Below are 25,436 nucleotides of genomic sequence, written 5' to 3'. Positions count from 1 at the left end.
CGTGGCGTTGGGGCGGGGCTGGCGGGTCCACGAGGGGCAGTGGGCGGGGCGAGGCCCTCCGGTTGGAAGCTTGCTCGAGGGCTCCCTCTAGCGGGGCAGCCACCATGGGCGACCCGAGAGCCGCGGGAAGGACGCGGCCGCCTCAAGCAGGCTCCCAGCCCCGGCCGCTTCCGACGGCGAATCAGGCGCCCCTTTTGACCGGCTTGTCAGCAGAAACCTGCAACGTATGAAGAAGCAGGGCGAAGCAGAGGGATCCGATCCAAAGAAACGGGGGTCGAGTAACCACGGTTTATTCCTGGGGTGTTAACCTCATCCATCAGAAGAGAGCTGGAAGGGACCTCGGAGGTCTTCTAGTCCAACCCTCTGCACAGGCAGGGAACCCTCCACCACGTCAGACAAATGGTTGTCCAGCCTCTTCTTTAAAAACCTCCAGTGTTGTTGCATTTACAGCAGGGGTGTCCAAAGTTGGGAACTTTTAAGACTTGTGGACTTCAACTCCCAGAATTCCCCAGCCAGCCAGCCAGCCAGCTGGGGAATTCTGGGAGTTGAAGTCCACAAGTCTTAAAGTTCCCAACTTTGGACAGTCCTGATTTACAGCTTTTGGAGGGAAAGAGTTCCACTGGCTGTTCCCACTGTTAGAATGGCCCTAGGTTGCTTCTCTCCTTGGTCAGTTTCCATCCGTTGCTTCTTCCCTTCCCTTCCCAGGCTTTTGCACAGTAGACCGACCCCCTTCTTCCTGGCAGAGCCTCAAATATTGGAAGACTGCTATCCTGTTCTCCCCAGAGTCCTCTTTTTCATGGCACTAGATATCCCCGGTCCAATTCATCCTATATTTCTGTCTTAAACTTTCAGCTTCATTGTTACCATTTTATAAGGTGATATTAGCACTTCTAACGTAATCATAACTATAAAATTTGTATTTGTGCATTGGTTTGTGTCTTGGCTCCTTTAGCTCCTTTAAATCCTTTTGCTGAAGCACTTCAATAAAAGTTTCTTGAACCAGCTCTCATGTCCGGTTCTGATTGGCATCTGCACTAGGCTAAACCCGAGTTGCGGACTTCAAGTGTTTCTTCCCCTTTTCTCTGGCTGCCCAATTTCCCTCTGTGAGATGGGCATAGCCTTTTCCCAAGTTTTCCAGGGAGAGTTTTGAGCGGGATTTTGGAGCTGCGCCGAGGACGGCCTTTGGCCAGCCTTCCACTGGCAGACCTTTTGGGGTGGGAGGCTCAGAAATTGGTTCGTTCGCAGAGCTGCCCATGGCAGGGCCCTGGAAGTTGCATCTGTCTAGGACAGTGATGGCGAACCTTTTTTGGCTCGCGTGCCAAAAGTGGGGGGAGTGCAGGGGGGTCGAGTGTGGGCGTGCCGCACCCATAATGCAACGCGTGCCCCCCCCCAGTGCGCATGCGCGCACAACGCGCGACACCCCATTTTTACAATTTTTTTGCCCTCCCCAGGCTCCAGAAGCTTTATAGGAGCCTGGGGAGGGCGAAAAGAGCCTCCCCCGACCCCCCGGAGGTCCTCCGGAGGCTTCAGGGACTGTCCGGAGGCTTCCCTGAAGCCTTCGGAGCGCTTAAAACCACCCTCCGAGCAAACCGGAAGTGACTTCTGGTTTGCTCGGAGGGTCGTTTTAAGCGCTCCGAAGGCATCAGGGAAGCCTCGGACGGTCCATGAAGCCTTCGGAACGCTTACAACGACCCTCCGAGCAACCCGGAAGTCACTTCCGGTTTGCTCGGAGGGTGGTTTTAAGCGTTCCGAAGGCTTCAGGGACGGTCGCTGAAGCCTCCGGGGGGGGCGGGGGAGGCTTTTTTCACCCTCCTCAGGCTCCTATAAAGCCTCTGGAGCCTGGGGAAGGCGAAAAATAGCTTTTAAAAAGGTGAACTCAGCTGGCCAGCGCACGCATGCGCGCTGGCCAGCTGACGGCAGTGCCTCGCGTGCCCTGACAAATGGCTCCGCATGCCACTTGTGGCACACGTGCCATAGGTTCGCCATCACGGGTCTAGGACATGGCCAGCCCTCATTGACAGGTCCTGCGGTGGCTGCTGGTAGCCTTCAGAGGCTGACTATAAACGCGTAGCCTTCTGTGCCTCAAGCACTGTTAACTCAGGGCCTTCCTTCCTTCCTTCTACAGTTCCTGCCCTTGTCTGGGGGGCAAACCCAGCCATGAGGATAGAAGGGGGGAGGACCCCTTACTTTGGAATTGCCTACCCTAAGGGAGGATGGCAATCCTTCTAGGCTCTAGTAATAGTATTTAGACATTTACAAGCTTCATTGTGCTTTACAAGTGGTTTACAGAGTCAGCATGTTGCCTCCAACAATCTGGGTCCTCATTTTACCAACCTAGGAAGGAAGGAAGGAAGGAAGGAAGGAAGGAAGGAAGGAAGGAAGGAAGGAAGGAAGGAAGGAAGGAAGGAAGGAAGGAAGGAAAAAAGAAAGGAAGGCTGAGTCAACCTTGAGCCCATCGGACTCAAACTCCTGGCAGTGGGCAGAGTTTGTCTGCAATACTTTTATGAGTAGTTCCCCATCTCCCAAGGTCTTTCTCTCATACCATTAGAATAGTTCATACTTAGCAATAGCACTTACTGCTCTCTCTAAATGGTTTATAAATGATAGCATCTTGCCCCCAGCAATCTCGGTCCTCATTGTACTTACCTCGGAAGGGTGGAAGGCCGAGTCAACCTTGAGCCAGTCAGGGTTGAATTCCTGGCAGTGGGCAGAGGATCCCTGTTCTGTTGCTGTGAACGGGGCAATTGGAGGAATTAAAATTCACACAGAGGCCAGGCATTCAGCAAATCTGTAGTTCATGGTCCTGCTAAGTATGTAAAAATGAACTGGGTTCAGCAGGTATGTATCTGCCTAGGTGCTGCTTCCATGTTCTGAAGACCGAGTGGTCATTTCCTCAGTGTGTGTACATCGAAATCCTGCAAAATGATAGCTTAAGCAGGGTCTGCGGCAGATTTATTGAAATTTCTGGGACAAACTTGTGAGCTACTTGGTGACATTCAAAACATTTCCTACTTCTGTTAGGGAATCGGCAGAGTGGAAAGTGAGCAGAACAGTGGTGGATTCTGGGCAATACGCCCCATTACGGGCCTACCGGTGCCTGCTGGGAGCAGCAGGCACCTTCCAGTACAGTGCTTCGGAGGGCCCGCCCGCCCGCCTTCCTTGGCTGTATTTGACCCGACCGGGCCGTTTGAGCTCGTGCATGCAGCGTACGGCACCTGCACGACGCTCCACTGAGCAGCTGGAGCATCGTGGGCGGTGGGTGCGCATGCATGCATAGCGTGGACGCCCGGCCTCATTGCAGCGTACCGCTTGCGACAGGATCCGGAACCCACCACTGGAGCAGGAGTTACGCTATCATGAAGTGTAGCAAGTAATTAAACGGCTTTTCCGCCCTCTCTCAGTGCTGAGCTGGTGGCTCAGAGTAGCATCATGCTTTGTATTTCCATGTAGTCATTCTCAAACCATTTCATTTTCTCCAGTCCTGCCAAGAAAACACTTCCTAAAGATAAAAAGGACACCTAACCATTATTACTTAATCTTGCAATCTTTCAGAAGGGAATCTTGTTCTGACAATTCTGTCCTGATTTTTTCACGAGTCATTAGAAGTCCCGGGCCCTTATTATTACAACAAAAACAAAAAGATTTGGATAACTGGACAAAATTACAAATATCATTAATTGGGAGAATTGCCACAATCAAAATGAATATTCTACCTAAAATTCTGCATCTCTTTCAAACTGTGCCAATAAAGTTAGGGGAAAAATTCTTTGAAGAATTAAATAAAATAATATTAAAATTTATTTGGTTGCGGGGGGGGGGGAAGCCCTCTTAAAACTTTTGCAAGATAGTAAAAATAAGGGGGATTTTGGTATCCCCCTTACTGGGAACTTTACTATCATGCGGCAGCTGTGACCTGGCTGAAAGACTGGATTAATTTAAATAATAGTAGGATATTAGCAATAGAGGGTCACAACCTCCAACTTGGCTAACACACATTTCTCGGGGGGGGGGGAGGGGGGAAGACAAAACTCACTTATATTTACAGAGACACTTAGTAAGGGATGCTCTGTTATACATCTAGGGAAAAATTAAGAAAAATCACTACATGAAAATTCCAATTTGGTTATGAACAATGGAGGCGATGATTTATCCAAAAATATTAGATCTAAACAAGATTGTGAGATACAAAGAACTATTGGATGAGCAAGGAAAAGTAAAATCTGATCAGGAGTTAAAGAATCAAGGAATAGAGATCTCCAAATTAAGACAAGATTTTAAAAAGACGTAGAACAGTATGGCATTTATGGAAAACAATTGGAATTGGATAAAATATTGCAAGTGACGGGGGTGGGAGGGAAGAGAAATGATTACCAAAGCATACAATTACTTCTTAAGATATAAAATGGAGGAAGAAACAGACGATTATAAGCTGGGCTAGAAATTTTGGCTACAGTATTGAATTAGATCATTGGGATAAATTATGGGAGAAAAATGATAAATTAACAATGTCAGAAGCCTACAAGGAAAATCTGTACAAAATGTTTTATAGTTGACATTTACCTCCAGCTGGATTGGCCAAAATGTTTCCAAATCGCTCGCCTGAATGCTGGAGACGCAGCCATAAACAGGGAGCCTTCTATCATACGTGGTGGACCTGCTCCAAAGCTGGGAAGTATTGGCTTAAAATAAAGGATTGGTTGGAACAAATTACAGAAAAAAAGATTGAACTGAAACTGGAACTATTCTTATTATATTATAATTAATTATAATTCTTATAACTATTCTTATAACTATAACTTGTAACTATTCTTATTATATTATAATTAATTATAATTATTATAATTATAATTACATATATTAACTGCAACTAGAATCATCTTTGCTCAAAATTTTAAACAGAATAATATCCCTTCAGATCCAATGATAATAACAAAGGTACTGAGCGAGCAGAAATGGATAGGTTGACCATGGAATTGAAAGAAAAAGAAAAATTGGAGTATTATAAAGACTTGAGTAGATGGTATAAATGGCTAGACTTAAAACTACTGTATAAGAATTATGTAAGATCTATAATAATACAACAATACTGTATATATTTGTGAATATTATTACAGCCTAAATGACTATATAATATAGATTAGTGAACTTAGAAACAGAGCTTATGTAAATATGAATGATATTAATAATACCGATACGGAGATGCTGCAATGAGTGGAAATTTGTGTTTTGTTTTTTAATGTTTAAATATGTTTAATAAAAAATATTTTTTTAAAAAAAGCTGTCTTGCTTGGTGGTTGATAAACAGAGGCTGGGATTCGAGCCATTGAAATCACATCAAGAGAGCTTTATTTGCAAAGAAAACACTGTAAATTAACTAAACTTACACCCCAATTTATATACATTTATATATCACTCTCTCTAAATATATATCTATATATCTATATATATATATCTTTCTCTCTCTCTCCTTATATATATATATATGTATATATTTATCTATATATTTATATACACAGAGATCGTATCGTGACTACAACTGCTGTCCGATCTGCCATCTCTACCCCACCGCAAGGGAAGCTGTGCTGTGCCTAGAGCTCTCCTGTCTTCAGCCACATCACTCTTTTAAAACGCCTAATGGCGGATCGTACTTTATATTCTAATAAAGCCAACTCTTTTAAGACCATTAAAAACAGGAAGCCTGGAGTGGAACATAAATACTCGATTTACAACCATTTGTCTAGTGCAGGGGTGTCCAAACTTGGGAACTTTAAGACTTGTGGACTTCAACTCCCAGAATTCCCCAGCCAGCATAGCTGGCTGGGGAATTCTGGGAGTTGAAGTCCACAAGTCTTAAAGTTCCCAGGTTTGGACACCCCTGGTCTAGTGACTCTTCAGAGTTACAATGGCACAGAAAAAAGTTTTTTCACACTTGGGACCATTGCAGCCTCCCCACAGTCACGCGATCAGAATCCAGATGCTTGGCAACTGACTCATATTTACGACGGTTGCCGTGTCCTGCAATCATGTGATTCCCCTTTGTGATCTTCTGACAAGCAAAATCAATGGGGAAGCCAGATCCACTTAACAGCTGGGTTAATTACTAACTGAAAGACTGCAGCGACTGACTTCGAAAATTGTGGCAAGGAAGGTTGTAAAAGGGGACAAACCTCACTTAACAAATGTTTCCCTTATAGCCCCAAAAAGTTGGGCCTCCATTGTGGTTATAAGCCAGGGACTACCTGCAAGTGTCCCATTGGACAAGCGGAACAGCTGGCCTGGAGCCCTGATCCGGAGATTGCTGGCCGAAGGGCAGAGACAGAGAAGCCTTCGTTGTTTCTTGGGGAGTTTCCAGTCTTGGACCCCTATGTCCGAAGTAAAAGAAGCTTCCATCACTAGAAGTGACGGGACTGGCATTGCTGCAGACTTCCTTGAAAAATCATTGCTAACCTGGAGCCTGCAGATAATACACAAGCCTTTTTCAGGAACATTTCTTCATCTCTGCCCATAAATGAGACCAGTAGAATCAAAACATCTGTGCATAGCGTAAGAGTAGAATTTCAACTTTACAGTTGCCAGTTAAAACCGAGCACCACCCTGGCACTTTTCTGCTTTCCCAACGACTCTATCAGGGCAGCCGTTACTGAGAACAGGAGGTTTGGCTGAAACAAACTGGTGGCTCCCCCCCCCCCCCCAAGGTCTGGAAGAAACAAGATTATAGCCTCACAATGCTTGCTTTAACTTTCTCCCATCACCTTTCCAAGGGACAGAGGCAAACCCTAAATGATCCCCCTTGCCCGCTGACTTAATATATGGTTTTCCAGAATTGCTCCACAAAAAAATAGAGAACGGTCATATTATCTTTGCAATTATAATTCACAGCGTTAAAAGTACCCAGTGGGAGCAGTCGCTTTAAAGTTTGGCTGACATTGATGCGTACACAATGGAAAAAGTTGCTTCCCAAGTCTGAACTGGATCCTAGGACTGCCTAATTGTCTTCCCTGAGCCTCTCTTCCCTTAACAGGAAACAGGCTCCTTGTCCACATCTCAGGACCAATACGCTGTGTAAGGCAAGGTTGTGTTTTACCACTTGGTCTCGGCTCACTGAGAAAAGAAAATGCCCATTGGGAAGTTTGAAGAAAGACAGGCACCCATCCACCCTCACTAATCTTGGCCTAGAAGAAAAGTACCAAAACGGAATTGGGAAATGCCACATTCTGAACCTATCGGGGTCGAGACAGAGACTGTAAAACTAAATCCACAAAGAAACCATTTTAAAAACCTGCAACAACACATTAACTTTTGAAAGACAAATTCACTATTTTAACTGGATAGTTAGTATGTTTTTGCCAAGGGCTACTTCAAGCTTTATCAATAGTCCCTCATCTATAGTTCCAGTTTCTAAACATGAAATTTATTGTCATCAGATTTGGATGTGTCTTGGCCACATTCTACGGTCCCTTATAATTTTGGTATAAAAAATTAGAGGGTGTTTGTGGTGGAGACGAAGAATTTTCCTGTTAACATACATCTTCCTGGAGAGCATTCAGTTGTGTGCCTTCCATCATCTGTTGCCGTAGTAACTCTTATCAGTGCAAGTTGTGGGAAGGAAGTGACCTGCCTCTGACGTGATCTATGCAGCTCAGGTGGAAGTTCTCATCCCTAGCAATGCTTCATTTTTAAGCACGGCTCCAATGGAGCCAAGGGAAATCTGGTTTGCTCTCTGTAGTTACATAAAAAAATAAATATCAGTTCTTTGACTCTTCCCAATCTTTTGAACAGCGAGGCCAGGTGGTTTGGGAAGCCCCCACCTCAGGTCCTTAGGAAGAGGGCCCGTCCCCCAGCCGAATGGCCCCAAAGAAGGTGGTGTGCTTGCTCATGTTGATGGAGATGTCAGCGTGGACCATTTTCACAGCAATCTTCTGCCGAGCTCTGAGGAGACAAACCCCAGCTGTGTAGCAGGTGTTGAAGTTGGTCTTTCCTGTCTCAATACTCCGAGTGCATTGCAGAAAAGGCTTTTCATCCACCACCACCTCGAAGCTGGCAAAATCTGTGAAGTTTATGTAATACACCTAATTGGAAGCGAACATTGGGGAGAAAAAAGTATCACCAGGAGGAAGAAACCCTACAGGAGAGTCATGTAAATGCTTGTTATTCAAAATACAGAATACATTACTCTTTAATGATGGCAGAGAACATGGGCACCGGCCACTCAGCCAAGAGCTGTCTCCCTCTCATGCACACAGGGCCCCACAAAAAAAAATGAATTCATTTCATGCAACACACAATGATTGTTGAACTGATAATCAATTATCCTTGGAAGAAATCTAATTTTGTTTACAAATTACTTTCAAAGAAAACATAAGGCTTCTGTTGATTATCCACTTCCATGGTTAATGGCCTATCAAAGCAGCATGGCTGAAATGCCATCTCTTGAGGAATAAGGCCATTCAGACAAGAAAAATATGTAACTTCTTTGGGAAAGATTTGGCTTATGGGGACAGACATCCACATGGGCTCTATTACCTAAATAAATTATTTGTGGAAAGATTTTTTTTAAAAAAATAACAACCATCTTATTCTTCATAGAATGCTCCAATTAGAGTTTTATGAGGTCCCCAGTGAAAACCACCCGGTGCCACCTGGGTAAAAAGTTCCAGGCTGCTGCATTCACAGACAAGCTGCCAGAATGACCCATCAAGCTTGGAGCGCTTTTGTCTTGTCTTGCAAGGGATGCCTTTCACCCTTCTCTTTCCCTGGGGACTTGGCCCGTCTTCTGCCAACGAGTTCCAGATTCCTTACCCGGGGCTCATTCACCCCACCCCACCCCACCCCACATTCTGTAGGAAGGTGCAATTCCTAATATACAGTAGGACAGCAGGTCAACCGCAAGAAGGGCCGGGCAGGTTAGAGCAGGCAGCTTAGGAAAGTGTTTTGCAGACATGCTCCAAGACAAGGCTTGTGCAACTTCCATGGGCTTAGAGCAGCGATGGCGAACCTTTTTTGGCACGTGTGCCACAAGTGGGGGGAGCGCAGGGGGTCGTGTGCGGGTGTGCCGCACCCATAATGCAATGCGCGACCCCCCAGTGTGCATGCGCGCACAACAGGCACGACCCCCCCATTTTTACATGCTTTTTTCACCCTCCCCAGGCTCCAGAGGCTTTATAGGAGCCTGGGGAGGGCGAAAAGAGCCTCCCCTGCCCCCCGGGAGGCGCTCCGGAGGCTTCAGGGACCGTCTGGGGGCTTCCCTGAAGCCTTCGGAATGCTTAAAATGACCCTCCGAGTAAACCGGAAATGACTTCCGGTTTGCTCGGAGGGTCATTTCCGGTTTGCTCGGAGGGTCGTTTTAAGCGTTCCGAAGGCTTCAGGGACCGTCCGGGGGCTTCCCTGACGCCTTCGGAGCACTCAAAACGACCCTCCGAGCAAACCGGAAGTCATTTCCGGTTTGCTTGGAGGGTCATTTTAAGCGTTCCGAAGGCGTCAGGGAAGCCCCCGGACGGTCCCTGAAGCCTCCAGAGCACCTCCGGGCGGGGGGGGGGAGGCTCTTTTCGCCCTCCCCAGGCTCCTATAAAGCCTCTGGAGCCTGGGGAGGGCGAAAAAATGGCTTTTAAAAACGGTGAACTCAGCTGGCCAGCGTGCGAATGCACGCTGGCCAGCTGACAGGGCAGCGCCTCGCGTGCTCTGACAAATGGCTCCCCTTGCCACCTGTGGCACGCGTGCCATAGGTTCGCCATCACTGGCTTAGAGGCTGGGATTTGCAAATCGAGGGATGTGCTCTGAAAATTGGCAAGAATACTTACAATTTCATTTTATTTTTAAATTGTATTATTTTTCATTTATTTATTGGGGGGAGGGTATAATTTTGTTGCAACACTATTGCTCCATTCCTAACCCATCCACCCCAAATGATCTGCAGTGTTTTTGGCTTGGGTTTTATTCCCCTTTAGCACCTACGACACTGAAAAAGTGGTTTTCGTTTTTTTAAAATTTAGGAGACATAGAAAAGGACCCATTCGTTGCGGTGGCAAGTGAATAAGTACATGGGGCAACCAAGAAATGGAAGTGGGGGGAGGGGGCTAAGGAGAAGGGGATCCCGCCCATCAAAGGCGACAGTTGGAAAATGCTATACAGACAAAGTGGTAGCAACTACAGGGAGATGCAAGTTTGGAGAAGCGAGGAAGCCGAGGTTGGTAGGATCCGGGGGGGGGGGGGGGGAGGGCTGTAGCAGTGGTGGGTTCCTACCGGTATGGACCAGTTTGGCTGAACCAGTAATGCTTTGGTGGCCTGGGTTGCTGAAAATGGCAGCGACACTGGCCTGCCACACCCCTGAACCAGTTTTCCGGGCTGCGCCATAGGCGCCGTCATCTTGTTTTCCGGTTCTGTGCATGCACGCACAACAATTTTAATTGCACTGCAGTAGTGCCTGCTGGAACCCACCCCTGGGCTGTAGGCTCCATTCGAATCCTGTTAGATACATACAGTGTAGCAAAGGAAAAGTTTGCATTCCTGATCTAGCAAGACAGCTGATATTTCAGTGATACCACAACGTCCTGAATTTATGTCCTATTGACTTATCAATGCATCCACTTTTAATCGCCTTCCTTCTTCTGCAGCAACCCCCTTCTGATGCCACAGAGGCTGCATCTTGGATAGAGGAAAAGGAGTTAGGCCTAAGACCGTACTCACTTCTACCTGACTATAGACGAAGTACGTGCCGTCTGCCAGTACCTCCAGCTCGCCACTCCGGGTGTGCAGCTTAAAGACCTTCGGGTTCATGGTTATGCGAGACCAGTCATTAAGAACTCCACCTGAAAGATCTCAGCAAGAGAAAACGGCAGTCACTCAAAAGCCTTCGTGAAAAGAAACATAAAAACAGGACAAACGTGACGGGATCAAAGTGGGACGTATTACAGAAAAGGTGAAGATTGGTTTAGGCCGACATGTCTAATGAATGATGAGACGGAGCCATCGGCCTCTCAAGGACCCTCCAAAGAGCAAAATCAAAGCACAGTCAACAGGTGTCCTCCCCAGTCTGGACAGGGTCAGCCACCCCTAGGAGGAAGCCGTTCATCTGCCAAAATAAAGACGTGGGATGGTGCCTGTCAAAGTCTTGTTAACAGAGAGGAAAGTTTTGCAGGAAATCCTCTGCAATCAGAGGTTGCAGCAATGTTGAGAATATGACTGTCGGGGCAGAGAAGATACAGAAAGAGGAAGGCAGCTATGGCGTAACGTAGAAGCCAGCAGGTCCCTCCCAGCCACTCCCATGCAGAGAGGCTCCAGAAGTTCAGAGGAAATCCCCAATGGTAGGTGCTCCTCCCTGAGTACCCTGTGAAGGCCGCGTGTATCCAGAGGCCACCGAAGGTTAGTAGAAGAAATGTGCTCTCTCTCCCCCCAAGCCTTTCACTGGAGATCTAAAGACTGAAATCTGCAGTCTTCTGAAGTGTGCAGTTGAGTTCACAACTCCACGTATCTATCGACATACAACACATGCACATCAGGAAAAGCGTGTAGCAAAAGATCCGTTCAGCACGTATACACTTTTTCCATTAAAAATCACATCATGAAAAGGCCAATAAAAAATATGCATTAGAGATATAGGAATGTTTGCCTAGACCTTTTTCCCTCCTGAATTGATCAGAATAAAATGTGCGGCCAAGAGTTGCATTCATACGGTCCGGGGCAGATGCAGGAGTAGCATCCTGTGTCCTGTGGCTGAAGAAGAGCCCCCTCCCACCAATAGGCAGCCGTCTGAGAGACGGTCCTTTGCTGCCATTGGGAAAGACGCACTTGGACCCACTGCAAGCACCAAACTGGGCATTAAAATATCTTTATTTGGGGCAGGGGAAGGCAGGGAACAGAAGAACTGGGTTGATGGATGGGCTGTTCTCCAATTTGTCTTGCCCCAGGCCACATCCTTTGGGGTGAGGGGTGAGTGGAGGGAGGTGTGTAGCAGCCACAATGTCAATTCCAGTCACCCCCCACCTTTCCCCTCACAGAGGCTCCCTGGCCAGGCTTTGGGCCAATCTCACTTGCTCAGGGCCATCTGGGAAGACTCCCCAGAGGGGGGGGGCACTGTGTCAGCTCCTCCAACCCCTGGATACATGGGCAGAGACTGGCGCTGCTCTCGTAGTGCTTCCTGGGGTATTGACCTGGTCTTCTACTCATCATAAACATTGCCCTTCTCACTACTTGGCCCTCCTTCTGTTAATTTACCCGACTCCCCCTCCCCCTCTTTCCTCTACCTCTTGCACAACATTTATCATCTTTAATTTTGAAACAGTCCTCCTTCAGTTTATACTAGCACTGAATTCCTCCTACAAATTCCTTATTAATCAGCTCTTTTTTTCCCCTCTGATTTTTTTCTGGTCACTTGGGAAACAGTCACTTGGCCAGATCTCCTTATCAGTGATTTTGGCAGCTGGCTTGAAATGATTATCTAGGGAACGCCAACTCACAGCCAACATCTCCAGGCAGTGCTTCCCCCAGAGGAGGTGGGCAAAGTCCCCTCCCAACAGGCAAGAGAAGGTGGAGACCTGATGCAACTGGCCTGCAGATCTGTGGGCCGAGCTTGCTTTTCAGCTCTTTCTCTTGAGAAGGTAAATTGCAGAAGGCTCACCCACCCACTCTTCCCCAACTCTGCTTTGGAGGACATTAAAAAAGGAGCTTTTATTTCATTAAACATAAGAATGACAAAAGAATAGAAAGAAAAAAGAGCCAAACAAAAACAAAATTGCTAAGAGGCTAGCCTTAAAAATTGGGAAAATAAAATAATTGTATTTAAGTACAATGACAATAAAGATTATACTTATAAAATAGGTTTATTGCTCAGTGGAGACCTGGCATTGCATGTGATGGACAAGTCATCCCTCTGCAAGCATCGGTTATGGACATTACAGTGAAATGCCCCCCCCTTTATTGAAACTGTTGTGTAAGCACATAGGAGGAGCCCCTTTCTCTCTCTCTCATTTTTGAGGGAAGCCACGGAGCCTCTGCTGAGGCAAGAGGAAACCAGATCGAAGAGGCTGAGCAGCAAAGGAATAATTGCCTTTTGCTGTTACCACAACATACTTCCAGTCCTGGTCTGGACTCCGTTCCAAGCCTTAGGGGAATATGGACCGTGTAACTAAAGAGAAGACTTTGCCGAGAGCCTTGAGGCTGCTACTGAGGCTATTGAGAATTCACTCGAAAGACAAAATAGGGGATGGGAAGGGTGAGCAGCCTGGGATAAGGGCCCATGGGAAGCACTGACCTCTTCCACTAATAACCAGCCTCTGCCTTGTAGGGATGTCGGTCCCGGGAAGGAATTGGATCCCGTCTTTTGGCCCGAGCCTTCCTCTAGAGAAATGCTGAGCCTTTTGCTTGCTTGCCATTCTCATTCCAAAGAGCAGAAAAAAGAAAAGTTTTCCTAGTGGGGAAGTTCCAGGTTCCTTGAGGAAGACTCCGGATTCAGAAATGAATCAGGATTAGGCACCTTTCAGCTAGAAGCAGGCCAGGCGACTTCCTGGACTCAAGATCCAGTTGTGAAGCCCTGAGCCTCCGGTGATGCCTGTCATGGCCCAGGCTTTGATTCTGCATCTGGAATCTAAGCAAGCTGCTCCAGCTGATCCTGTGGAATGTCAACCTCAGGAGACACCAAACCAAGAATTACATAAGGCTGATTAAGCACAGGCACCACCTGGACAGCTGGAGCAGTCTGGGGAGGGGGAGGAGGAGGACTGAAGGCCTCCAAGCCTCTGCACCTGGGGAGGAGAGCGGAGAAGAGGCTGCTCCCGCCAAGCGAGTAAATCTCTTGATTGATGGCAGCTGACTTAAGAGGCAGCCCTGACCCATCTCCCCTTGGTTGGAAACAACATCTGCATGACATTCCAGTGAATCCTGCTGTGTAAGAAACCATGAACCCCTGACCTCTGTGGGAAGCCTCTTGGAATTTGGGTTTTTGTTTGACTGGCATCCCTGATGTGGCTCCTGGAACGCTGGACTGGCTTCTGTCAGGCACAAAAAGGACCAGGTCCACCCATGAAACTCCAATTACATTGATTTGCTATTAAAAAGCCAGGCCTGATAGGAATCTTTTCAACTAACAGCTGGTGGCACTTGCTTGGAGTTAGACCAGTGTTTCTCAAACTTGGCGACTTTAAGTCCTGTGGACTTCAACTCCCAGAATCCCCCAGCCAGCATAGCTGGCTGGGGAATTCTGGGAGTTGAAGTCCACAGGACTTAAAGTCGCCAAGTTTGAGAAACACTGAGTTAGACTAAGGCCAATGCAATTCAAGGCGGGAGGGGTTGGCTTGTGGCTACATAGGGATTCTAGGCTGATCCCTCTTTTAACTCAGCCCCCAGCTTCTTCTGCTCCTCTTCCAGATTTGGACTATTCTTCTGCATTCTCCTGTTAAAAGCAAAATCAGTGGAACAGAAGTTGCCTCCAGAAGCTGTGAATGCTCCAACACTGGAAGTCTTTAAGAAGATGTTGGACAACCATTTGTCTGAAGTGTTGCAGGATTTCCTGCCTAAGCAGGAGGTTGGACTAGGAGACCTCCAAGGTCCCTTCCAACTGTTATTCTATTCTATTCTATTCTATTCTATTCTATTCTATTCTATTCTATTCTTGAGGCAACTTCTGTTGTTGTTGTTGTTGTTGTTGTTGTTGTTCTGTTTTGCTGTTATCTCTTCAGCCTTAAAATGAAATTGCTAGTCTCCATAGCAACCATGCTTGGCTGTGTGTGATTGAAACCCAAAGCAGGACAATAATAACGTGGGAGTCACTGGGTGATCTCTCTCATGGGGATGTTGTGGAAGAACTAGTGCAGGGACTGGTATGCATACTGATTTGATAGGAGAGATTTATCTTGGAGATAAATCAAAGAAGGAAAATAAGACAACTTGAACTGCACTAAGAAAATACCTTCCAGGTCACATCTGTGGGTTGCTGTTGAGTAAGCTGAGAAAATTTGAGAAAATCTGATTGATGCAAGAATTGGGTGGCATTCTGAATGCACATATTTTACATGATGACACTTTGTGTGTTTTTTACCCAGTTTCCCTGAAAATAAGACCTCCCCAGATAATAAGCCCAATCGGGCTTTTGAGCACATGCGTTAAAATAAGCCCTCCCTGAAAATATTGCAACACAGCAGCAGCCATGAGGTGACCACACTCGCTGCCTCTTGCACCTCAAAAATAATAAGACCTCCCCGAAAATAAGGTCAAGCGCTTATTTTGGGGGTCAAAAGAAAATAAGATCCTGTCTTATTTTTGGGGAAACATGGTAGTGGTGTTTTTTGGTGGTGTTGGAGACACTGATAAAAAAACGCTAAAAACAAAATGAAGAGTCACAATGTAAAAGAAAGCAAACTTTCTATGTGAGAAAAGTTGTATTTTTTAGACCGGTTGCCTTTTCAACCGTTCATTTTCTCATTGCAGAATAAGTCAGGAAGCTTCAGAGCTCCCTTCCTCCACAATGAAGCCCTACAGAACTCAATGGGCTTTCAAGAGGACAAGAAGGAAGGCTCTCCAGATCCTGCAGCATCACGTGGAGAAGCAGATATTGGAGAAAAGACAGGAGAGCTTCAAAAGACCTCTGGAGAAGGTGGTCTTTCCTAAGAGCTGTGGAATTAGAACTTTATTGGAGCTTCCACAAGTGTAGATTTGACTGCCCATTGAGGTTTAATAGTAGACACATGTAAAGCAAACATGCACCACCTTTGAGGCAAATGGGATAGAAGGTGAGGTGCAAGACACCAAAACAGGAACCAAAGAGGCAACCTGTTCTGAAAAGTTATAGGTGTTGTTACTCGATTAAGCAGGAGCTACACAGAACACCTGAGGTAAATTTCGATTTGACACGACAATTAGAGGCCAACCAAGATTAGAGGGAAGATGGTGGTGACGGTGAAAACAGAGTATCTGGATTGATGTGGTAACTAATTTTAATTAGACATTAAAAAATGAAGGAGAAAGAAAAAAGATAAATGAGTGATATATGCGGTTGAAATATTAAAATCCGAAACCTAGGAAATATTCTATTCCATTCTTTAATACAAGGGTGCCCAAAGTTGGTAACTATGACTTGTGGACTTCAGCTATGCCGGCTGGAGAATTCTGGCAGTTGAAGTCCACAAGTCTTAAAGTTGCCAAGTTTGGGCACCCCTGGTTTAACAGAAGGTAGGAAACGGAGGCTGTGGCTCTTTGTGGTGGCTGAGTGCTTGGCATGCTTACCATTCTTGACTTGGATAGCAGAGCCCTGGCCTTGGAGGTGGACTACGGCTGGCTGCAAAACAGAAGAGAGCAGATTCAGATTAAAACAAGGTAGATTTCCCCAGTTTATGGAAATGCCCATAAGCTCAACTTGAACATTTACAATATAGTCCTCAAATTGTGACCATTAATTAGGAAACTGGAAACCCCGGGCACTGAGTGATCTTTAAGCAAAGAAGCCCATGTCACTGTTTCTGGCAGTTACGCTCGTGAAGGCCCCTCCCGAGTCATTGAATGGACGAAGTGAAAGAATGGCTCCCGGAGAATTTCCCCTCCCCTCCATGCAGGGACGGGAGACCCTCCTTGGGGCTGCAGGAATGGGCCCTCCACTTTCGACCTTCCCTGCCAGTCTCCCCACTGACTTTCAGGGAAAGAAAAGATTGCAAATGGCAATCACAGGATTGCGAAGTACTTGGCATCTGGTTGTAAAGTCACTTGCCTAGCAGCTGAAATGGGGACATACTTCAGGGTGGGAGGGTGGGGAGGCACAACTGCTTATAACAGCCAGAAGTGCTTTATGGGCCATAATGCACCTTTCCCAGGCCATCATAACTTTGAAAGTTTGTTAAATGCCTGGTCGTAAGAGGCCATGAATTTCTGACCCCGTGGAACTAAATGTGTCCATTCATTTCTATAAATAATTTATTTGGTCATCAAGAATTTCCTAAATGCAAGCTGTGAAAAACTGACACAAATTTGTGGAATTACAGCAAACAAGTCCTTTAGCAGTATAATGTAAGAAAAAGATGGGAGATCTAATCAGATCACCTAGATTTTATGCAAAAATGAATGGATAGATAAATGTGGTCTGGCTGGATTAGCATGTTTGCATTTAGAAAGGAGTTAAGCTTCATTTGTAATCAGGGTACCTGATGCTTTTCCCCCCCAATGAAGTCACTGACCTGTGAATCCCTCGGTCCAGCTCTTTCTGCTGTGCCTGCAAAACAGTGTTTATATTGAGAGTCCTGCATGAGCAAGCTTTTCAAAAAGCATCAAAATCCCCTGCTTTTAGGATTTCATTGGTCTGAATGTCTGCACTATATCTTGTGGGATACCTACATCCTGCAAAGACGCCTTCCATACCATCACATTGCATTTTACCCTTCTGCACCCCCAAAAAAACCCCGTTGGTGTCTTGTCACTATTATATAACTGCAGCTCCTTTCCAGCCCTAGTAGAAAACATTGACGTTATTATTGCTCTATTCTCCTCCCCCCTTTATTCATTTCCACTTATTAAAATATCTCACCCTGTATCCAATAAAGCCGTGTTGGTGGACATGTGACATGCAGAGCCATATCAGCCAGCATGGCAGCCCTCCACTTTTCGGCCCTCCAGAGGGCCGGGGGAGGCCGTTTTCACCCTCCCCAGCCTTCAGGAAAGCCTCTGGAGACTGCGGAGAGCGAAAACTCCCCCCCCCTCTGGTCATGCACATGCACAGGTGTGTGTGTGTGTGTGGCGTGTGCATGCACAGGGGGACTTGCACGTGTATGCGCAGGGGGGGGCGTGCACACACACAGTTTTGGCACACCTTTAAAAAAAGGTTAGCCATCACTGCAATAAGGCATAATTCAGAAAATTCCTGAAGAAGAGTTAGTACTTCTTTTTATTATATTATCAATATATCAAAAGAAAAATGCCTTGTTTCATAATTTATATTCAATATTCTTAAATGAGCATTTTATGTATTTGTAGACCTTTTAAACAGCTTAGGAATGGTGTCTCATTTTGAAATTTTACCCATTTTGGGGAGCGAAAATGGAGAGAGATCTATCAGCCTTAATTCTACAAATCAAGACAACATTTGCAATAATTTTGGTGAGTTGATTGATTACAGAAATAACTCAAGGGACATGGTGACGTTCCTCCTCTTCCTCCTCCTCCATAGCTTATGCAAAGTTGCATTACTCTTTTCCCATAGCTGCAACAATCTTCACATTTTTCTTCACGCTTAAACCACAGGCAGCTTCAGTATAAACTCAGAAATAGTTTGTGGCCATTCATCCAATGAAAGATGTGCTTCTTTGTAATGTGCAAAGTGACACAACAAGAGCCGTGGTGGCGCAGTGGTTAAAGCGCGGTATTGCAGGCTGACTCTGCCCACTGCCAGGAGTTCAATCCTGACTGCCTGAAGGTTGACTGAGCCTTCCATCCTTCCGAGGTGGGTAAAATAAGGAGCCAGATTGTTGGAGGCAAGAGGCTGACTCTGTAAACCGCTTAGAGAGGGCTGTGAAGCACCACGAAGCGGTATATAAGTCTTAGTGCTATTGCTATAACTCAGTCTTGCTCCTGCAAATTCACTGATCCCTGTTGCATTAAGAGAGGATTGGTTGCGAGTCTCTGCACAGAAAAGACAACGAGGAGCAAGAGATGGTTCTGGTAAGTCCTGGGAAGATTCCGTTGCTCATCTGTGACATCCTTCATGGGTTATGTGGAGATCAAGCATGTAGTTTGGACAATCCTCTATTTTGTGGCCTTTGGGATGGCCAGATTCCAGGCATCTTTTGAGGTGACAGTTTCTCATATCCCTGTATGTGCCTACAGTCATCCCCCCCCCCCCGGTTGACAAGCACTATATAGTAGGGTGACAGTTTAAATCTTTCTTGCATGTATGTTCTCCCCCATTCCCCTAAGTACTTACCGGTAGGACCTTGCAGGCCGGGGGGTCCCTGGGGGCCTGGAGGTCCCGGAGGTCCTGGAGGTCCCATCACCGTGGTACCTGGAATGCCAGGGATACCTGGGATTCCAGGAGGGCCTTGGGGTCCGGGTGGTCCAGGGGGCCCTTGGGGCCCAACAGGTCCCGGAGGGCCAGCCTTTTTGCCTGTGGAAATACAGGGTTATGTTTTCATTTGAATAAACATGGCTGCTGAGCTACAGGGGCAGATTCTATGGCTTCCTGGGTATGAAGCAGCTCTGACGCCACTACTTCCTCCAGTAACTCATCCACGTATAGTTCTTTGAAAGTAACGGGAAGTGAGTCCACTGACTGGGCAAACGGAAATCTGCAGGGGACCAATGGAAAGAAGAGCCAATGAAGCTAACAGAAGGAACAGAGAAAGACAACAAGTGTCCGAGTCCACCGGACGGCTGCTGACCACAATGAAAATATCCCGAGAGGTGTGGATTGATATTGACTGTTTCCTATTGAGTCAGCAGAGACTGTAAGAGGAATATAAGCAACCAGGGAAGGAATCCAGAGTGATTAACGGAGCCATGAACTTCATTGTGAGAGTTCATGGAGAATTCCTAAGAGGCAATAAGAAGGAAAAGGAAAGTCTTAGAGGGGAGACAAAGGGAAGCGTACAGGTCTCTGCACTCGTTTCCTGCAAGGTTGGTGAAGCTTTTGCATTCCTGCCGGAGAGAAACCTGGCCTACATTTGAAAGCTTATGGCAGCCTTCAAGAAGAAGCCTGGGAGACAATTGGATTGGAACAATGTCCAACTACTGGATGGGGAGGGGTGGGGTGGGGTTATGGACTGACCCTGGGTGTCTTGGAGGCTGGGATAGCAGCTCCCCACCCCCGGCAGCTGAGTGACTTGAGAGAGGGGTTCTGCTGGGGATGTGAGGGTGGAGTGAGGGGTGGGGTGAATGGCTGCCTTGACCTGGGAGGAGGAAGCAAGGACGAGGAGGGCTCTGGGGGGAGAAGATGGGACAGATTGGCCCCCGAGAGAGTGATGGGCAGGGAGGGGAAATAACAGGACCCTGAAGGCAGTCCAGACTTGGGGACTTTGGGCTCGCTGGCAGAGAGCAGCCCTGGCCAGCTATTGCTCTTCAATACGACAGTCTGGAGAATAAAAGTGGCCTTGTCCACAGTTTGATCCGTGTTGCTCAAACCTGGGTGGGCCTGGATTGGGTGGTTCCCCTTTTGGGAAGTGCCACCTAAGGCTCTGGGGTGCCATTGTTGTCATCCCCGAGTCTTAAGAGGGTTTCCAGGGGCCTTTGCTCTGCAGGTCCCTGCATGTCAGTCTCTCTGGGTGGAACTGGGCTTGAAGGGTTTGCAGCTGTGGTTAGGAGCTTCTCTTCCTGAAGTGAACCATTCTGATTCCTCTCCATCTCTACTTGCTCCGGTGAGCTTGAAATCATAGGGCGGAATTGTTATTAGTTCCTTTGAGTCAGTCTCGACTCCTGGCAGCTGCTTGAACAAATCCCTGCCGTTTCCTGAGCAGGATTTCGAAAGCTGCTCGCCACGGGCTGCATCCTAGGGCTGAGATGGGATACCTGGCCAGGTTCTTCCTGCCCAAGGCTGCCTTCAGGTTTCTAACCTGGTGTCTCAACCATTACATCAAATTGGCTCTCCAAGTGTGGAATTAGCTCATCCTGTAATTTGGAAATTTTATTTCTACTTGCGTGATCTAAAATGGCGTTTGTGTGTTTTCGAAACTGCGTTTCACAACTGATATTTACATCCAGTTTGTGATCAACCAGAATTCTTTTTTACAAGCAGCAGCTAAACCAACATCCCCCATCCAGGCCTATGATTCTATTCCTGTAATCTACCAAGAACGTCTCGAATTTTGCTTGGATTTTGCTGGTAGCCAGTCAGCTTCTGGGCCCGAATCAAAACCTCTATAAAGCCCTAAATAACACTTGCTGAGCGGTAATTGGACTGATGTGAGACCTGACTGGCATTTGGGGTATTCCCACTCTCTGGACCAGCCTGCACAAGATGGGGCAGAAAAGGGTCCTGGAATGGTGGATCCCCGTTATAAGTCATTCAAGAGTGGCAGTCTTCTGCTTGGCAGGTTCAGGCAAGGTGGGCATGAATGCCTTTTTCACACCCAGACAGGCTGCAGAGCCCCTCCCCAGGCTGCCCTCGCCTCCATCACTTTGGCAGGTGGCCCAGAGGGACCACATATCATCACGCGAGCTATTTTTATCTCTGCTCTTAACTCCTGTGCCCCAGGAACAATGCGTGGGTCTGGAAGCCTCGCTTCCTTGGGCTTATCTGCTTGGATGACACCATGATGTTATTTTTTCTCCCCACCCCCATGTCAAGCCAAGTCCCAGGTGGTGCAATGCTGCCTTACTATAAAGAGTGTGTGGTGTTGCAGCCGCAAACTTGCTTTTTATCTTTTTTTAAAAAAATAATTTATAATATAAAATACAAAAATGCAAAAGAAAATAGTAGAAAAGAAAGAAAGAGACTTGTAAGTTTAGCAGGTTTTGAAATAGTTTCTAAAGTTAAATATTTAGGAATACAAATTTCAGAATCAAACACAAAACTTTTCTCAAATAACTATGAAGTGTTGTGGCAAAAGATACAGAAAGATCTCGAACCGTGGAAAAAGTTACAATTGTCTTTGCTTGGAAGGATCTCAGCAATTAAAATGAACATTCTACCTAGATTTATCTTTCTATTCCAGATGATTCCGGTGCTTAAGTCAGATAAAACCTTGTTAAATTGGCAAACAACATTAAATAAATTTGTTTGGAAGGAGAAAAAACCGAGAGTAAAGATGAAGATTATGCAAGATACACGTGAAAGAGGCGGCCTCAGACTCCCAAACCTTCGATTGTATTATGAAGCTGCGGTATTAACGCATGTAGCAGATTGGTTCGGGAAAACAAAAATGGAATTGCTGAATATAGAAGGCCATGATCTTGTTCTGGGATGGCATGCATATCTTTTTTATGAAGACAGGGTGGATAAAGTGTTCAACAACCATGTTCTCCGTAGTGCCTTGATGAGAATATGGAAGAAGCACCGGCCCAATTGGGATTATAAAATACCGCTTTGGTTGGATCTTGCAGACACCATGGGGATTATGAATATTAAGTCACTCGGGGGTTGTTTATATAAAGATGTGCTTATTGCTGATGGGGGCGAATGGAAGTTAAAAACTTTGGAACAGCTGTTGGAAGAAGGAATTACTTTAAATTGGTTACATTACATACAGCTTCAGAAGAGATGGGAAGAAGATCGCAGGGTCGGCTTTATGGATAAAGAAGTGGAACTGATTAAGCAGATAAAAGAGACTGGTCCAAAACAAGTTAAAAGAATATATAATGTACTGTTAGAAAGAGACTCAGAAAGTGAATTGGTTAAGGATTGTATGATTAAATGGGCTCAGAATTTTGGTGAAGTGGTTATGTTGGAAACGTGGGAAAAAATATGGGTTCAGAATGTTAAATTTACACAGTCACAGAATTTAAGGGAGAATTTCTATAAAATGTTTTACAGATGGTATTTAGATCCTAAAAAATTATCATGCATGTACCCAAATGTTCAACCAAAATGTTGGAGATGCGGGTGTCTAGATGCTTCCTTTTTTCATGTATGGTGGACTTGTAACAAGGTTAAAGCTTTTTGGATAAAAATATGGTGGGTTATGCAGAATGTATTTAAGAAAAGAATACAATTCACTCCACAAATGTTTTTATTGGGTATAGTTAAGGATTTTACCAAAGGGGAAACAAAATTGGCCTTGTATATGGTCACAGCAGCTAGGTTGTTGATTGTGCAACATTGGAAAAAAGATTTTTTGCCGACAATTGATCAATGGATTCAGAAGGTGGCGGGGTTCGCTGAAATGGCAAAAATTTCAGCTTTCTTAAAAGCTCAGAAACAGGAGGATTACACACAGGAATGGGCAAAATGGATTGATTATATACAGAATAAATACCAGACTAGGAGTTATTATCTAGCCTTTAGGTAAGAATGTTTAGACCGATAGATGATCAGAGTAAATAGTATATGGGATGTTTGGAATTGTTAGAGTGGTATATAGCGGAAGTCAGGGGGGTGGGTTTGTGTGGGAGGTGGGGGAGGGTTAGGGTGGAGGGTGGGGCAATATATATGTATGAATAAATTAGAAGATGGGACTAATGAAACATTGTTAGGCTAGGAGAAATTTATATTAAGAGTTATAGATGTTAAATTAGCTTAGAAAATGATCAATGTGTTATTATTAATTTAAGAGAAATTTATATAGTGTTTGTTGGGAGGAGAGGGGTTATGAGTAATCTATTTTAAGATGGGGGAGGGGAGGGGGTAAAGTGTTTGGTATAATATTTGAATGTTAATTTTTGCGGGGGGGTTGGGGGGGTATAGCATTTGTATGAGATTTATATTGTGTGGAGGGGGGGTGAAAAGGGGGAAAATTTGTTTGTACAAAACTCTTTTAATAAAAAAAAAAAAGAAAATAGTAGAAAAGATAGGGGAGAGAAAAAGGAAGAGAAAAGTGTAAAAAGAAAGAAAAGGCGTTGACTTCTGACTCCCTTTGATGCAGTAGAATAAGATAACAGCATCAAATCTCAACTTTTTACTTTTACATAATAGTATAAACTAGCCATATCTAGAACAACAAATCTATAAAAACTGATTAAAAAAATCAAAATTTTATTTTTTTCCACCTTGAGCACAAAATCCAGAAGCAATTTCCAAATAAAAACAAAAGTAATTGTGTTGTTTTCCCTTTTGATCAAAGCATCCAATTTAGCCATCTCTTGCTAATTCCATCACTTTTTGCAGCCATCCTTCCATAGTGGTGATCAAAGTGTCCTTCCATTTTTGGGCATAAATAATATGGCTGCCATCAACATATCAACACATCAAGATACCAATTTTTCCCCCCCAAGTCTTTTTCCATCAAACCCAAACGAAAAGTTTCTGGTTTTATCTTTATATTCACTTTTAGATCTGAATCCTAATCCAATACTTCTTTGCTTTATCACATGTCCACCTTAAGTGATAAAATGCCCATTCTTTACATTTGCATTTCCAGCATTCATTTGAAATGCCTTGACACATTCTTGACAGCTTATCTGTGCTAAATACCAAGAAAAATCAAAGGTTTTTTTAAAAAACCATGAGCAGCGGAAGAGTCTCCATGCAAAGCACAGAGATGTCACCCTCTTCTCAGGATCAACGGTTCTGCCTCTTCAGGCCTGGCTGGCTGCTGGCCGAGCCTTCGTCCAGTCCGCCTCCCGGCTGTCCTGCCTTTAGTCTGAAGTGAATCTCGAAGGTCACGAAATCTTATCTATGTGCATTATAAAATTCCTCTGGTTCATATCATCCTAGGCTTCATAGGATGAGATGTGTACCTAAGCCAGATATCCCTCCCCCCCAAAAGATGAACCCAGGAGGAGACATGCTCCAGCTGCTTTCGCTAATCATTCCCAGGGGCCTTTTGCTGCTAAATTAGCTGCTACTTCAGGTCTAACACAATTGCACGGAATCCAGAGTGGCACGTGCAGGCAAGTTCTGGCTCGTAGACACCCAGGTTCCCATCCAAGTGAGATGCCTGCTTAAAAAAACTATCCAACACCTCTCTGCTGCTGTGCAATCCAGCACGAAAGAGCTACCCTCCTCACCGGGCGTTTCCCCAAATCCCCGGTGCTCCTGCCCTGGCCTCAAGCTTCTCCTGGGAGGAAGGGCCAGAGCCCGTTGCCCCTCCCTATCCAGACCTTCGCAGGTGGCCTAGCAGGAGAGGGGACAAACCCTTCAGGATTAGCAAACCATCGCCAGACAGGCCAGTATTGCAAAACCAAAGTAACAGAATTTTCGAAGCCTTCTCTCTCTCTCTAACTTGGGAGGGTCTGGGTCTGAGACGCTTCCTTGCATTACGTTTTTGCCTTTTATCTGCTTTGGTAGCAGCTCTTCTTCCTGTCCTGCAAGGCCTTTTCCTCTGCCTGGAGCAGTCATGGGTAGAAAAGTCAACTGGACCATGTGAATATGATGTAGGAAGGCTTCTGAAATCCACTGCTGCTCTCCTGTCTAGAGGAATGGCCTGGAAGGGCAGTCGGTATCCTACATCCTGTCCACGGAGCATGTACTCTGTGCTCTCTCCCCTCCCCTCTTCTCTCCTCTCCCCTCCCTGTCTCCCCTCCTCTCCTCTCTTCTTTTCCCCTCCTCTACTCTCCCCTCCTCTCCCCTCTCCTCCTCTCCCCTCCTCTTCTCTCCTCTCCCCTTCTCGTCTCCCCTCCTCTCCCCTCCCCTCCCCTCCTGGGGAACCACATTCTCTGGAAATCGCAACAGACCCGACCCTCTCAGCCTTTTGCAAACCTTTAAAGACCTGGATGTTCCCCAATGCTTTGGGCCAGAAAGGGATGTCGGCCCTCCTGGCTAATGTTTCTTCGTTCCAAGCCAAGCGTCTGGCTTGCAACATGATTTAGGCAGCCGTCTAAATCAGGCAAACAAAGACAAGCGAGTGGATTTTGGATAGATGACAAAGTGGAAGATACTG

General features: G+C 45.9%; 1 protein-coding gene across 6 annotated transcripts in view; it reads right to left on the bottom strand.

Moving 5' to 3' along the window:
* Nucleotides 1-5,835: 5,835 nt before the first annotated feature.
* EDA (ectodysplasin A) overlaps nucleotides 5,836-25,436 on the bottom strand; it is an 81,687-nt gene continuing 62,086 nt past the window's right edge. Inside the window, exons 4-8 of one of the 6 annotated variants that reach the window (XM_081964023.1) lie at nucleotides 18,893-19,072; nucleotides 17,154-17,188; nucleotides 16,213-16,264; nucleotides 10,726-10,814; nucleotides 5,836-8,069 (exon numbers count right to left, since the gene is read on the bottom strand). In XM_081964023.1, the coding sequence (XP_081820149.1) occupies nucleotides 7,818-8,069; nucleotides 10,726-10,814; nucleotides 16,213-16,264; nucleotides 17,154-17,188; nucleotides 18,893-19,072 (608 nt within the window). In that variant the 3' untranslated portion in view covers nucleotides 5,836-7,817. Of the gene's footprint in view, nucleotides 8,070-10,683; nucleotides 10,815-16,212; nucleotides 16,265-17,153; nucleotides 17,189-18,892; nucleotides 19,073-25,436 lie in introns of all 6 variants that reach the window. The other 5 variants (XM_081964019.1, XM_081964020.1, XM_081964021.1 and 2 more) reach the window with 5 other exon arrangements.

The sequence above is a fragment of the Natrix helvetica genome, assembly GCF_964273705.1.
Source record: "Natrix helvetica genome assembly, chromosome: 11".
NCBI lineage: Eukaryota > Metazoa > Chordata > Lepidosauria > Squamata > Natricidae > Natrix > Natrix helvetica.
Note: the sequence above shows the minus strand (reverse complement) of the source record. Positions and strands in the feature narration are given on the sequence as shown.